The sequence below is a fragment of the Neocloeon triangulifer genome, unplaced genomic scaffold (assembly GCF_031216515.1).
Source record: "Neocloeon triangulifer isolate White Clay Creek 2 clone unplaced genomic scaffold, ASM3121651v1 ptg000013l, whole genome shotgun sequence".
Lineage (NCBI taxonomy): Eukaryota > Metazoa > Arthropoda > Insecta > Ephemeroptera > Baetidae > Neocloeon > Neocloeon triangulifer.
The window spans coordinates 6819401-6833796 of record NW_026775555.1 but is presented as its reverse complement, the minus strand read 5'-3'; the positions used below and the strand labels follow the sequence as shown (position 1 = coordinate 6833796).

The window sequence follows — 14396 nt, the reverse complement described above, 5'->3', positions numbered from 1 at the left end:
TAATCTTTAGATCTAATTCATGAAAATCTTAGCCCCCTTTCTTTTATTTTTTAATGCCAAGGCTAAAATTAGAAACAGTGCATATATCGTTTAAAGCTCAGTTATTTGAATTAAATATAACCCTTTAATTTGTCAGCCCATCGTAATTTCTGGAACGAAATTCTTGATAGAGCAGAGAGCTGCTAGTGTTCTTTTTTTTTCGTGTTCCTTTTGCAATCACACAGGAGAGCTGCAACGGACCGTGCGGAAGGCGGTGGAATTGTCAATGTCCATCGAATGGGTCCAAGTGTGTGTGAACGTGTGGATCTTAAAAGGAGAGATAATTACGTTAAGGAATCTTCGCTACCACAAAATTGACACTCGATCAAAAGTTATAGTTTTCGCTAATGTGAAAATGTTTTTCCAATCAATTTTCGCGGAGAGTTTGTGAGAGGCGTCTGAAAAATTGTTATTTATATATTCCTTATTTTAATTTACGTGTCTGATTGATTTTTTTGTTCAATTTTTTCACACAAACACACAAATCTCTCTCTGATAAATTTTTATTTTCCATCAGTGTAGCACGATGACAAATTCACTGTAGCAGAAATTCCTCCTCTTACAAATTGGGAATTGGGATTGACAAATCATTGGATCGAGGCAGTGACCGTGCTCAAGAGGACCGAGGGGAAGAGTGGACCGGTCGCCCTCGACAGTGGGGAACTGCGCCGAGGGTGCTCGAACCGATCCGGTTCGGTCCCCTTTCGCCGGTCACAGCCTTCCTCGTTTTCGATTCGTTGAATTCCAATAGAAGCGTGTTCGCTTGCGAACAAAGGGAGCGTGGAATCGCCGCCTTCCGCGAATTACATTATCGCTTGCTTTCTCTAAGACAAATCAACAAAATGCATACTCTCCAAGCAGCATTATATAAGGATCCATAATTTGATGCTTTGATTTACGCGCTATAATTCGTGTCAGATCCATAGCAAGCAAGCAAGACTTTTTCTTGTTTCTCACAACAATTCTCTTTTTTTTTTGCAAAAGTTCTTTGTCAAAATTGGGGAAGTGATAATTTTGGCAAAGAGTCCAGCAGCATTTTTCAGCCGAAAACGAATCTCTTTCTATTCTGCTATGGAAATGCCGAATTTCTACACTGGCCAAGAAAACAAATTCGTAGCCGTACATTATAGCAAAAGAACAGTGCGAGTTTTTCCATACATCGTCAATGGGTTTGATTCGTTATTTCTTCCTTGAAACTTCAGCCAAGCACATAATAGGTTTTATTTCATTAAACGCTTGTTAAAAATTTTGTTGCGTGTGTGTATGTGTGTTTTTTTGTTTGTTTTTCTCACATAAAGTTTTGAGTTGTTGTCGTGTAAGTGTGTTACTCTTGCGTCATATTCGTGATTTTTTTTGTCACACTGTTACAGTTCTTTAGTTAGCCGTTGTTCTTTTTCTTTTGTCCTTCACACTGCATTTACTTTTTTATGCTTTTTTCTTGTAAAATCAATTGTTGCAATTTATTTAGAAAAATAACAAGTGAAAAAGAGCATGCAAAAACAACAACATATTCTACTGCAAAAAGTTTTCACCGTCACGACGTTAATTCAGTTCGAATAAAGAACTTTTTCTTGTAATGTGTTTGTTTTTCTTATGTTTTGTGAGTCTTGTTTAATTATATTTATTGTGTGTAGTCAAATTAATTAATTTCTGCGTGTGTTGCATGATTAGTTTTTTTTCTTCGTTCGCTCTTACTTAAATACATTATTTTTTTTTTTTAATTTTCGCCGTCGTGTGTAATGCATCGTAATTTTTGCTTCGCTTGCGCTTATTATGAAATTGGATCAAAGACTCGTTCAATAATTTGAAGATACGAAACAACGCAATCAATGCTGTCGGGTGTGTTTTCCACGTACGTTATTATAAAGTACCATAGTGGAACGTAATATAAAAATAAGGCGTTCGGAACTCCATGCACACAAACACGCGCGCACTCAAGAGTCTTATATCGTTAGTCTATGTCATAATAGTACTTTATGCTTTTTATTTTTGTGTGCTGAGGAGGCAGGGGCGCCGGCCTGCGCTGCGCCAGCGTGTCCGGGGAAGAATCTGCTGTTCGCACGGCGCGCACGCTCGCGCCCCCTCAGCTTTTATACTGTTGCAAGCTGGAGTTCCATTTTTTGTGTTAATTATTTATTTTTAAAAAGTAGCAAATTTTAATAGCTCGCGCTAAGCACACTTTTTCATGCACCACTTTCCATCGCACCACTTTTCACTGAATGCAACCAGTGCGTCCTGATTGTGACTGGGAGGGACACGCGTCTGTTCGTCCGTCCTGGCGGCCCCTCCCGCACCCGAGAATTTCACGTCGCGCACACCACATTATTATAATTTTTTGCAATTATTTTTTGACAAAGTGCGTGGTCAACTTTCTTCTTCTTGAGAGGTGGTGTATTATAGTTGTACGAGCTACGTGGTTGTTCTGAATAATTTTTTTTTTGCGAAAATTGTTATCAATTGGTCTGTCTGCAGCACCTCTGGAAGCAGCAAATGTTGTACAAAGTGTCTATTCAATAAATGGCATTTATTGTAAAAGAATCAAACTCCCGTACGCCTTAGTTGAAACATTTTCTCAATCAAAGCCGAAACGCTGAGAAGATTGTAAACTGGTTGTGAAATCAAAGGTGGCGCAAGTTGGGGGGTGAGTATAGTTGAGAGTGAGAGAGAAGAGCATCGGTGAGAGAACACAAAAGTTGATCAGCAGCGTTATACTTGTTGTTGCGCTCCTCGGAGGGAAATTCGTAGCGGAGGTCGAATACATCTTATATAAGAGAGTCGGGCAAAATCACGATTTCGCGTTGAGAGTGAGAAGAGAGAGATAGTGAGTGAGTTATATACTTTATATAATCTTTAAATAGGCAGCGGAGATCAAAAGCAGCGAGCGTGTGTTTGTCTGTATTTCAGAGTGTTGAGGTTTTCCATATTTTTTTTGTATTAATCTTTTTTTACTGTAATAATTTCTCATCTCGTCTCGTTCGTCGCGTATTTTTTTTTTTTTTGATTCATTGGTCAAACAAAAAGAGGGAGGAAACCGAGGAAGAAAACGGGATCAAAACGAGTAGTCCTCTCTCGCCAGCTAGCTGGATCCTTCCGTCTGGTGATTGTGCGAGAGCCCGAACTCACGCCAGTTGTGTTTGGTTCAGCAGCGTTCTTTGGCCCGACACGCACCGCACCTACTCGGGGGTGGTGTCCAGCGCACGGGGTGGCCTGTCTCAGACATCGGTCGAGCGCGACGTCACGCTCGGCGAGCGCGAGTGCTGCAGCACGACGCGGTGTCCGTTCTTGGTGGAGAAGCCGTCGCTCTCGACGACTACGGAGGTCTGGGCGGCGCCGCCGTCGCCGCCGTCGGCCGCCTGCGAGTCGGACACGTCGCCGGCGTCGCTCGACGGCTTGTTGCGCGCGTTGTTTTTGTGCTTGCGCCACGCGTTCTGGATCAGCCGCGCGCAGTACTCCTCGCGTTGGCGCCACAGCGTCGACGAGACCGGGTCGTAGCCGACCTCGCCGGGGCGCGTGTTGACCTCGCCCAGCTCGGCCGTCTCCTCGATTGGGCTGCCCTTGCGCGCGAAGAAGTCCTTGGTGAGCGCATCCAGAATGTCCACGCAGAACATGAGGTCGCCCTTGCAGATGGGGATGTCCATCGAGACGATTTTGTACTTGTTTGGCTTGTGGATCTGCAGCGGCGGCTCCAGCACGTCCAGGAAGTCGGACAGCTGGTCGTAGCGGATGTACTGCGTGCCGTCCGGGTCAAAGTTCTGCCAGATCTCGTAGTACATGTCGTAGTCATCGTCGGTCAGACCGTCCTGCACGTCCTCCGTGGCCTGCGAGTAGTTCTCGAGGATCACGGCGATGTACATGTTGATGACGATCAAGAAGCTGATGACCAGGTAGGACAGCAGGAAGGTGATGCCGACGGTGCTGCTGCCGCAGTTGCCCGGGTTGCCTATCTCCGGGTTGGGCTCTTCGCAGTCCTCCTCGTTGATGATGCCGTCGAGCACGCTGTCCCAGCCGGCCGAGGTGGACATCTGGAAGAGCAGGATCATGGACTGGCCGAACGTCTTGAAGTTGTACACGTCGTCCAGCCCGCTCTTGTCCTTGACGTGCATGAAGAAGGACATGCCGAAGATGGCGAAGATGAACATCACCAAGAAAAGCAGCAGGCAGATGTTGAACAGCGCCGGCAGCGACATCGCCAAGGCAAAGAGCAACGTCCTAATGCCCTTTGCACCCTTCACTAAGCGCAGCACACGACCCACTTTGGCCACTCGCACCACTCGAAGCAGCGTGGGCGACACAAAGTACTTCTCAATCAAGTCGCTCAGTACCAGACCTGTGAAGCAAAACGCAGTTTTTATTATTCCAAATTTGCTCGCCGCTCCGATGCTATGCAACCTGCCCAACAATTATTCAATCTTTTATTTTAATTCATTTCCCACCGAAAAAATTGGCAAAAAAGGGGAGTAGTTAAAAGTTAAATTTGAATTACTTTTTTTAAATTGAAGAGTTTTTTTAACTTGCAGAATAACGTTAAAACAAAAAAATTCAGCACAACCAATCAATAGCTATTTAATTTAGTTCAATATGGAAAGGGCGATTCTAAACTTTTTAATTTTTATATTAAAAATAAAAAAAAATCAAATAACAAAACTTGTTACGGCCGCTAACTGAAAAATGATGAATTATGCAACCTGCGCGACACGATTCTATCAACGTCTAGATTTTCCCCTCATAATTTGTGTTTAACGCAAAATCATTTTTACCTAAGATTGAGAGAATCACAACCACGAAATCGAAAAGATTCCACGGCTCCTTGAAGTAGTGGTAGCGCAGGGCGAAAATCTTCATCAAACACTCGGAGCTGAAAATCACAATAAATATTGTGTTGAGGACGTCCAGCATCAGAGTGAAATTGTTTGATTGTTGGTAGTGATCCATGGTCATGGTCAACATGTTGAAGCCGATGAACAACATGATTATCATGTCGAATTTCTTGTTCGTCACGATTTCGAAAACAATTGCTTGCGGTCGCCACTGCAAAAAAAGAATTTGAGAAGTTTCCTTTTTTTATTAATTTTCTTTACTCTCGGTCGAGGTGTGGCCTTCAGCGGCTTTTTCGAGCCCATCTTCTTCATGGCATTGTAGTACTTTTTCTGGTCATCTGTCATGAACATCTCAAGTGATCCCCCTGCGTGCATAGAAAAATGATATAAAATTTCTCGCTCATCTTAGAAGTTGAATGTTCTTTTTTGTCGTGAAATGCAAAATTTTTCTGCATAGAGGAACAACTTTTATATACTAGCAAGTGTTTTTTGAGTGCAATTAATTATACTAAGAGATGCACCAATTTGCAATTTGATCGTTCCAATGTTATCCCTCTATGCTTAAAATAATTTGTTTTCCATTATCGTGTTGAGAAGATTAATAATTTAAAATGAAATATAGATGCACAGAAACGTTCCATGTGCTCATAAACTATAAAGAGTTCTCCTATGCAAAATAGTAATATATGTGAAAAATTACATACCTCGCACTTATAATACCTGTATATTATTATTACATACCACAAAGTTATGATTCTTTTTTTTATCACGTTTAGAAGTCATTTAAGAAATTTTAAATGACTTTTAAAATGTTTCTACTTTTTTTATCATTTTTATTTTCAAATAGCGTTTTTGTAACCTCTTTTTATATAATATATTTGTTTGTTTTAAATATGGTACTGCCTTTCATCTCATAATATACAGAATATCATCCGTCTGAAAGAGTTGATCATGGTTTAACGGAGATGCAGGATATAATAATATGTTTAAATTGCAAACAAGCAATAGAGAGCCCGCAACTACTTGGTAGGAGATTATAATAATATGATGCACAAGAAAAATAGTATAATATGGTACAAGAGTGTCGACAACTGCCAATTCACAAGGGGCCGAGAATTATTGCAGGCTCTGGTGAGATTTTCATCGATCATGAAGATAGGGTAGTTAATAAAGGGTTTTCAAGTGCATTCCGTGCAAAATTCCGTGCAGATAATAATATTGTCAGATCGCAAGTCAACTAAAGTCGGAGTAGCTCCAACACTATGGGTATAAAGTACTATTCTCAGGAATATATAATAATCAGATCATAATAAATAATGTTGACTGTATATATATCTCAGAGTTTGGTTAGTCGATTTACACAATGTGAACATTGAACAAAGTATATGTTTATAAGGAAACAATATATTTGTAAAAATATGTACATCATGTCACATCAGGTGCAAGTATTGTATATTCACAAGTGTTCACTAAAAAGAGAGTCAATTAGCGGTGTGAGAGTTTTGAAATAGATTTGGTTGATGGAAAAAAGAGACAAAGAGAGAAAGAAATATGTATGTTTTGGTGGTTTTGTAGTGGAGGATGGATGAGATGGATAACAGGGGTTGGTCTAAAGAAGAGATTTGGCCAAAAGTATAATTTTTGTTGCCAAAAGAGTTTGGCGTGCTGATTTTGTATCAAACGCATTCCGTTAATTAATAGAGCCAGCTGGCACCCTAGGTCAACTTCAATCCATTCTCTTGCGCATTCTCAATAGTTTTTGTCCAAAGATGCACGGTGTCAGTAAAAAAGAAAATGTTAATAAAAATTACGGGTTTGGTTAATTAAAAGTCTGCAGACTTCTAATATTGAGTTGCATAAGCTTTAGATAATAATCAGAAATCAACAAAAACATAACAACAGAACGAGTATATATAAAAAATATAATATTATATATATTAAATTTCAAACCAGATAGGAGAGAAGAATGATATGCTTGCTCAGGTTCACTTGTCCTAGTCCGATTTAATAGAAAAGAACTTACCTTTGACAGCCGAAAAACGAAAGAGAACCAAAAGAAAAAAAATTATAATCGATCTACTATAAGAAATTATAAAAATAAATATATTTCATTTCCAAATAGATTGTATATGAAAAAATAATAATGAAAAAAGGTAATCTGTGACTAGTAAGAGAAAGACTAAAAGAGTCGTAGAATATAATAAAAATGGGTAGTTGTACCAACCAAAAGTCGTACGATTTAATTACCTTAAAAATAGATAGAAGATTAACTTTCCCAGCTGATCCGGCATCTAATAATAATTAGGTATTTTAATTCAATTCTTAATGCAGATAATTTGGGGAGGCACTTCAGTGGAAAAATAATAGTAAAAAACCTCGCAAGTCTAATGAGTAATGAAAAAATGCACAACAAATACACCTCCTTGCACATACTATAATATGATAGGCAACAACTGTATATATACTGATCTGTACTCTGAGGTTTCGTGATCAGATTTATTTATATGTATATAATAATTATTCTAAAAGGACTCGTATAAGAGCAAACACGACACAAAAGTAAAATGCAGTCAAGTCAGCAGCAGAGTATTTACAACATTGAGGTTGGTGCCTTGGAAAAACACTCAGCAACAACAACAGGGTTAGAAGATGAAGAGAGTCTTATAGGAATCTTTTTAGAATTCGAAGACCGGGGTCCACAACATTGGTCACCTAAATGTCTATCAATCTATCACTGCTCAACTCCAAATTGGCGCGACGTGTGTAACATTTGGGGCTCAACATTTATATATAAATAATCTTGAATCTTCATCAAATTATTACGTCAAGGCAGTTGTAAATGTGGTGATATAGAAATCGAGGTTACGAGTTATAATTTTCATGAATTTGTTTATAATTTTTTATGATATATAATGAAAGTTAACACTCAAGGTGAATTTTATGAAAAACTGAAACCAGGCATAATTTCGCTGTAAAAAATTTTTTAAAAAGGACAGCTGACCCTGAAGGGTGACCTGCGGTCTGCTGGCACTTTAAAAACGAGATTATTCCTGGCTTAAATTTTTCATGATAAATTAATGATTTCATGAATATAAATATAATTTGTCTCAAAGTTTATAAATATTAATTACTTTTTTCAAAATTTACGTTTTTAAATTAAAAGCAAATGTTGGCGGATCACGCGTGGGATACTTATCTTCTTTTTCTGCTCATTGAAGTTGTCGATGATGACACCAATGAACAGATTCAAAGTGAAGAAGGACCCGAAGATGATGAAAAACACGAAGTATAAGTACATGTAGATGTTTGTCTCTCGAATCGGTTGCTTGTCCACCTGAAGCCGAGTAAAAATTAAATGTGCTCTCGTACATATATTTTTTTCTTTCTAATTCCGTTAAAAACGCTACGAAATTTACCTCTCTTGAGTCTATCGCGTCGTTCATGATTTGAATCCAACCCTTGAAGGTGGCGACCTGGAAAAGCGACAGGTAGGCTTTTCCGACGTGGTCAAAGTTCATGGGCGAGTTTTCCCACGTGTAGTTTTCAGCGATGCACGCGTTTCTGTCTGGAATGATTTCGTGGCTGATGGTGGTTTTGTTGGCGTCCACGCACTATATATACATTTGCGAAAAGATTATTTTCCGTAAAACTGGTTAATTTTAATTTTTACCTTGAAATATTTGCCAGCAAACAGTTGAACGCCCATGATGGCGAAAATGAGCCAGAAGATCAGACACACGAGCAACACGTTGAAAATGGACGGGATGGCTTGCACCAAAGCGTTCACTACGACCTGTCCAGAAAACAAAACTTTAGTCCTTATTCAAAATTTCACCTGATTTTCAAAAATAAATTGAATACAACTTTACAATATCTAAAGCAAGTCACTCTGACATTCAAATGGAATATTAATCGGAAGCATTATGAATTTCTGAAAGCATGCAGCAAGCTATACAAATATCACTGATTTTTTTTCTTTCTACTGAAAATAACTTTGAATCTCGATTTATGTATTTTCCTGAGTGCTACAGGGAGTAAAGAGGGCGGTACGTACCCTCATTCCCTGCATACGAGACATGGCTCTGAGAGGTCTCAGCGCTCGCAGGGTCCTCATAGTTTTGAAGGCTTGAATGCCTCCAGCACCAACCAGTGACGCTATGAAGTTAATTAGGGACACCTGAAGTCAAGAGCGAAGCCACAAAATAGAGAGAGACATTCAAGGCATGTGAGGAGAAGAGTAAAAGATAAGAGAGATCGGTAAGAAAAGAGGAAATGGTTTTTCTGTCCAAGTTTCTGGACAAAAGAGTAATTAAAAAAAAAAAATAATGCCCACTTTGTTTCAAGTCGGTCGAAGAACGGCTGCGGAAGGAGAAGAGATTGCACAGCTTTGAGTAAAGTTTTCCACTCTCAAAATTAAACACAAAGAAATTTGATTAATTTAATCATATTTACTAAAGGAAATTAAGTTCTTCAAATTCAAATTCATTTAAATTCAATTAATTTTTGACCAAAAAACAGCTTTGACTTTTTATTTATTTTTTTTTTTAATGCGGAACTTTTTTTATATCTCTAAAAACTTGATTTTAGGCAGACCGATTTGATAAAAATACAATTTGGAAGTGGAAAACTTATTAATATAGCTCTTGCCATGGGAGTTAAAGTTAGCACTGCACAATTATTGGCACATCAAGACCCTTCGAGGGGGAAATTCAGGTGTGAAAATACTACTCTTGTTATATGAAATTGTTTGATAAAAATTTCAAATCCCAAAAAAGTGATCAAAGCTCACGAGTTTGGCAACACACAATGAATAATTGCAATGAAAGCTGCACCAACATCGATAACACCAAGTACGACGACAATTGTTGGCTGCGCTGCTAAACTTACGCGCATCCCTTCCCAGCGCGACACGGCTCTAAGCGGGCGCAATGCTCGCAGGGTCCTCATGGACCTGAACGCAGGTATGTCGGCAGCGCCGGCCCAGATTGCAGCCATATTTATTATAGATAACTGCGATTTGCGAAATATTTTTTCGTTTGATTAATTTATAATTATTATTTTTTTTAAAAAAAACCACCCCTTCTCATATATAAATTTATCGAGTTCTCTATAAAACAATATTTTAAAACTCACCATGACAATAACGAAATCGAGCCAGCACCAAGCGTTGGTGAAGTACTTGGCAAAACCGAGGGCGAGGAACTTGATCAACATCTCGATGAAAAAGATCACTGTGAAAATTCTGTCCATGTAGTACAAAATGTCTTGCAAGATTGGTCGGTGTTGCAGATGGACGTCCTCCAAAGCCTGAAAGTTTTGAAATAAAAATTATAAATATAAATTTAAAAAAATCTCTAATATATTGGAGGATCTTGTGATTGTGACATTGTAGTGATTAAAAAATCTTGTTGGAAACTACTTTCTGTACAGAATTACATTTTATTTAAATTTTCTTTTAAAAAATAACATTTTAATACTTTTGTCTCTACCAATTCTAATTTATATACAGTTTGTAAAGAACCAAATAATTTAAAATAATTTTTAAAATTATATTTTAATCAAAAATTTTAATTTATTATAAAAAATATTAAAAATTTGTTAATTATTTAATTATTAATGCAAAGTCAAAGCTTTGTTTTAAATTTATTTTATTACTATTCAAATAAAATTTAGTGCAGATTCTTAGTTTCTATAAATTTTAGTACCAGATTATAAATATGGAATTTTAAGTTCCTGAACTTCCTGAATAAATGTCAATTTACCAGTGCCAGACTGCTGAGGAGAATCATAGTAATGACCGCAGTTTCAAAGTATTTGTTTTCGATCAGTTGAAAGGTCTTGAGGCGAAGGTGAGCCCACCCCTGCCAGAAGGGTGCGTCGTCGTCGCCCGCCAGGAAGGGGAACCGCTTGTACCAGATTTCCGGAAAGCAATCCGACGGGTATTCTTGCAGGAGGACGTCGTCGGCGTTGGCGTCCAGCACGATGTGCTGCTCCTCCTCTCCTTCCTCTTCGCAATCCTCCTCCATTTCTGCAACAGCGAATTTCAATAAAAGTTTTGATATAAAAGTTTGTTCCGAACCATCTTGATCGAGATCTTCTTTGCTTGCGTCTCTTTTCTCCTCACCGTCGGTGTCTTCGTCCTCGATGGTTTCCACGCTTCCTTTATGGCTATCGTTTCTGTATGGATGGTTTTTATGGCTCCCGTATGATTTAGTACTGGAAAATTTGAATTAAGATAATTATTATTGAATATCCTTAAATTGAAACCGTCAAAACAATTCGTTAAATTTTAAAATAATTAATAACATTAAATTTAAAAAAAAAATTAAAATACATCTCGCGTCTCATTATGACCATTTTTATTATAATATTTCAATTACTAATTAATTAGGTTTTTGAGTGCAAAGATAATCAGTAAATTAAATTGAATTATAAATTTATGAATCAGCTTAATTAAAACCCGTACATCACACAAAATTGAATGCGAGGTTGCTGATAAAATATAATTGAAGTTTCACAGGTTGCATACTTTTCAGTTAAGCTTAATTATTAAATTTGTTGCAAATATTGATTTACCTTAAGGCATCGTCGTCTCTATGAATCACAGAATTGTCAAATCTGTTGTCGTGGTTTTCCTTTATTGAATTTCCAGTGCCAGCCTTGATGTTGTTCAACATCCTGCCCTTTTTGATTTTATTTTTCAGGTCTCCTGCGGGTGGAAAAATCACAGTCAGCACCGCGGCGGCAGTTTGCAACGAAAAGCATGCAAAACACCGATCACAAAAAGGCAACTGAGCTCCCAGTTTCCGACTCAGTTTGTGTTTTGTGACGCAGACCTAGCTCACCGTGAATGGTAAACTCCATTCCGTCCCCGATGGCCACCTCGAGCTGCGTCTGGTCCTTGGGACTCTTCTTGTCTTTGTAGACGATGCCGTCGGCCAAAATGTCGTCGGCATTGAGGTCGTTGTCTGTGTCGCCTATGTGAGCATCTGGAAACACGTGAAAACTTATTCGTGCCAACGAGAACCAACCATTAAGCTAGGCATGTCTAATTAACCTCCCGCGCAAGTATTTACACGATTAATATATTATTTTGACAAGGAGCTAGCATTTGGATAATTATTTATTTTGAATGGTTGGTTGGTTTCAGTACTTTGAGTCATTGCCCAAAAAGCAAGGAAAGAAGGCGATTGTTCAGGGTAGGGTTGGTGTTTGATTAATGTACTCGGTTCTCTGCTGTCTCTTTGCGTCAACTCTCTCAAAAAAATTTTCTTCCAGACACACCCGACACGCAAACACGCACGCAGGCATATATCAAATGCTTTCTTTTAAAATCTGGGTTGTGTGTGTGTGTTGCGGTTAACAAAATCAGAGGGCAGAGTTTGAAACCAAAGATACGTCCAAAAAACAAGTACAGTCTCAATTAACTACGCACACTGATTTCTGTGTTATGTACAAACTGCAAAATAAGTCAAAACCAAAACTGAAAGTAACTAAAAACACGAAAGTATAAAATGATAATAAAAATTAGTGGGATTTAACAATACCATTTAATCAAAGAGTAGACCAAATGAGTACACTACACAAAAGGACAATGTGATTGGATATAAACCTTCTTTCCAACTTGAAGAGGGGCCCTCACCTGGCGTCTGATCTGATATCTGATTTGTTAATTTGGCTCTCAGTGCTTTGGCCATGTTAACAATCGATCTTTTGACCCAAGCTTTGAATCTGCCGATTCGGTTGAAGGCTTCAGCGATCTTGTTGGTCTCGTTGTCAGCAGTGGGCGCTGACAAGTTCGACGAACCAAAGTTGGACAAGAGCAAGGCCAAGAAGAGGTTTAATACCTAAAATTTCAACAATTTTTCCTTTGTAGAGAAACTAGTGACGAAAAAAAAGAGGCGCAAACATTCTAAAGATTAAAAAAAAAAATAGCATTGCAGTTACCAATTTTACAATTTGAATCTGCTAATTTTTAATTATTTTTTTTTTTAAATTTTGGCAAATAAAATTCAATTGATACTCACAACCAAGTTGCCGATGACAACCGTGGCGAGGAAAAATGGAATGCACGACCAGTCGCCGACGTGCATGCAGTCCCACATTGATTCGATCCATTCTCCGCACAACACTCGGAAAACGATCATGAAGGAATGCATGAAGTCTGTGAAATTCCATCTTGGCAGGTCCCCGTCAGGAAATCTGCTCACGTTGTCTGGAATGATATTTTTTTTTTTTTTTTAATTTTTTCTTTTAAATAAGTCCATTTTACGTACCGACGTAATTCTTGCCAAAAAGTTGCATCCCCATGACGGCGAAGATGAAGATGATAATGCACAATACAAATGTTAAGTTACCCAGGGCACCTACTGTTCGGCCCATGATAGATATGAGCAAGTTGAGAGTGGGCCACGACTTGGCCAGTTTGAACACTCGCAACTGAAAGCAGAATTTATTGAATTTAGTTTCAATGATCGGAGGGAAAAATGTTCTTGCTTACCAATCTGAAAGACCTTAACACGGAGAGACCTTGTACTCCCTCAAGTCCTAACTCTAACAATGATAACGCTACGATTATAAAATCAAATATGTTCCAGCCTTCTTGAAAATAATATTTTGGACTCATGGCTATCAACTTCATGGTCGCCTCAATCGCGAAAGTTGCTGTAAAAAACTGAAACACACCATTCAAAATTTTTATAAATTTGTTTAAAAAATTATGAATATTAATTAGGTAATAAAAATAATATGTAGAGTAACAAAATAAATAATAATTATTGTAATTTAATTAAATGTAATATATTAAAATTATAAATTATTTTTAAAATTAAATTCCACAAAACTTATTCTTTTCTTAACAATAATTACTTAGTTTTTACTATACAAAAAATTAAATTGTTTTAAATTTTTAATAATTTTGGAAGTAAATCAGAATTTTATTTAATAATTATATTGATAAACTTACGTAGTTTCCGCTCTTGAGCGCTTTCTCCATGTTTTTGTCCATGTCGTGGTGGTCGAGGGCCATGAACAGTGTGTTCACCACGATGCACAGGGTGATGAAGAGCTCGACGAACGGATCAAACACTATGAAGTTGACGAACTCTGTGAGCTTCAGCCACGGCCAGCAGCAGTCCCACACGCAGAAGACGTCGATGCCCTTCGTGCAGGCTGCGATCGCCTTCTCCTTGAATTTAGGACCTTCTTCGTCGTCGTCTGTGGGGAAATAATATATGGACACTGGGCAATGCACCAGGCCAAACACGCCAGGTTAGTCATGACCTAAACCCTGAACCTCAGGTTACACCCAGCATCGATAAGGCTGATGACATTTTCTCCGAGTTAGTTATTCTCCAAATTTGGATTGGTTTTTTTTTTTTTAATTATTTTTCTTTTAAAAAACAGCTTTCCTATATCTATCCCTCCTAAGAATGATTGGTGTGTGACTAAAATGCTACTCCACGCGTGGCGTGTGTTGTTCTTTCTCAAGTTGCCACGCGTGAAGACGTGATTTTTTTATATAAGTTTTCAGTGTATTTC

At 38.2% G+C, this 14396-nt stretch overlaps 1 protein-coding gene across 21 annotated transcripts in view; it reads right to left on the bottom strand.

Annotated features, from left to right (window-relative positions):
• Positions 1-1275: 1275 nt before the first annotated feature.
• The window catches only part of LOC132199070 (sodium channel protein para), a 45799-nt gene continuing 32678 nt past the window's right edge, over positions 1276-14396 (bottom strand). For 7 of the 21 annotated variants that reach the window (XM_059623458.1, XM_059623457.1, XM_059623471.1 and 4 more), the window contains 16 exons: positions 13822-14072; positions 13357-13530; positions 13133-13295; positions 12884-13071; positions 12469-12703; positions 11702-11845; positions 11433-11565; positions 10619-11072; positions 9990-10163; positions 8911-9033; positions 8527-8649; positions 8273-8467; positions 8053-8190; positions 5118-5222; positions 4797-5067; positions 1276-4366 (listed from right to left, as the gene is read on the bottom strand). In XM_059623458.1, coding sequence (XP_059479441.1) covers positions 3252-4366; positions 4797-5067; positions 5118-5222; positions 8053-8190; positions 8273-8467; positions 8527-8649; positions 8911-9033; positions 9990-10163; positions 10619-11072; positions 11433-11565; positions 11702-11845; positions 12469-12703; positions 12884-13071; positions 13133-13295; positions 13357-13530; positions 13822-14072 — 3986 coding nt within the window. In that variant the 3' untranslated portion in view covers positions 1276-3251. Of the gene's footprint in view, positions 4367-4796; positions 5068-5117; positions 5223-8052; positions 8191-8272; positions 8468-8526; positions 8650-8910; positions 9034-9989; positions 10164-10618; positions 11073-11432; positions 11566-11692; positions 11846-12468; positions 12704-12883; positions 13072-13132; positions 13296-13356; positions 13531-13821; positions 14097-14396 lie in introns of all 21 variants that reach the window. The other 14 variants (XM_059623479.1, XM_059623463.1, XM_059623475.1 and 11 more) reach the window with 10 other exon arrangements.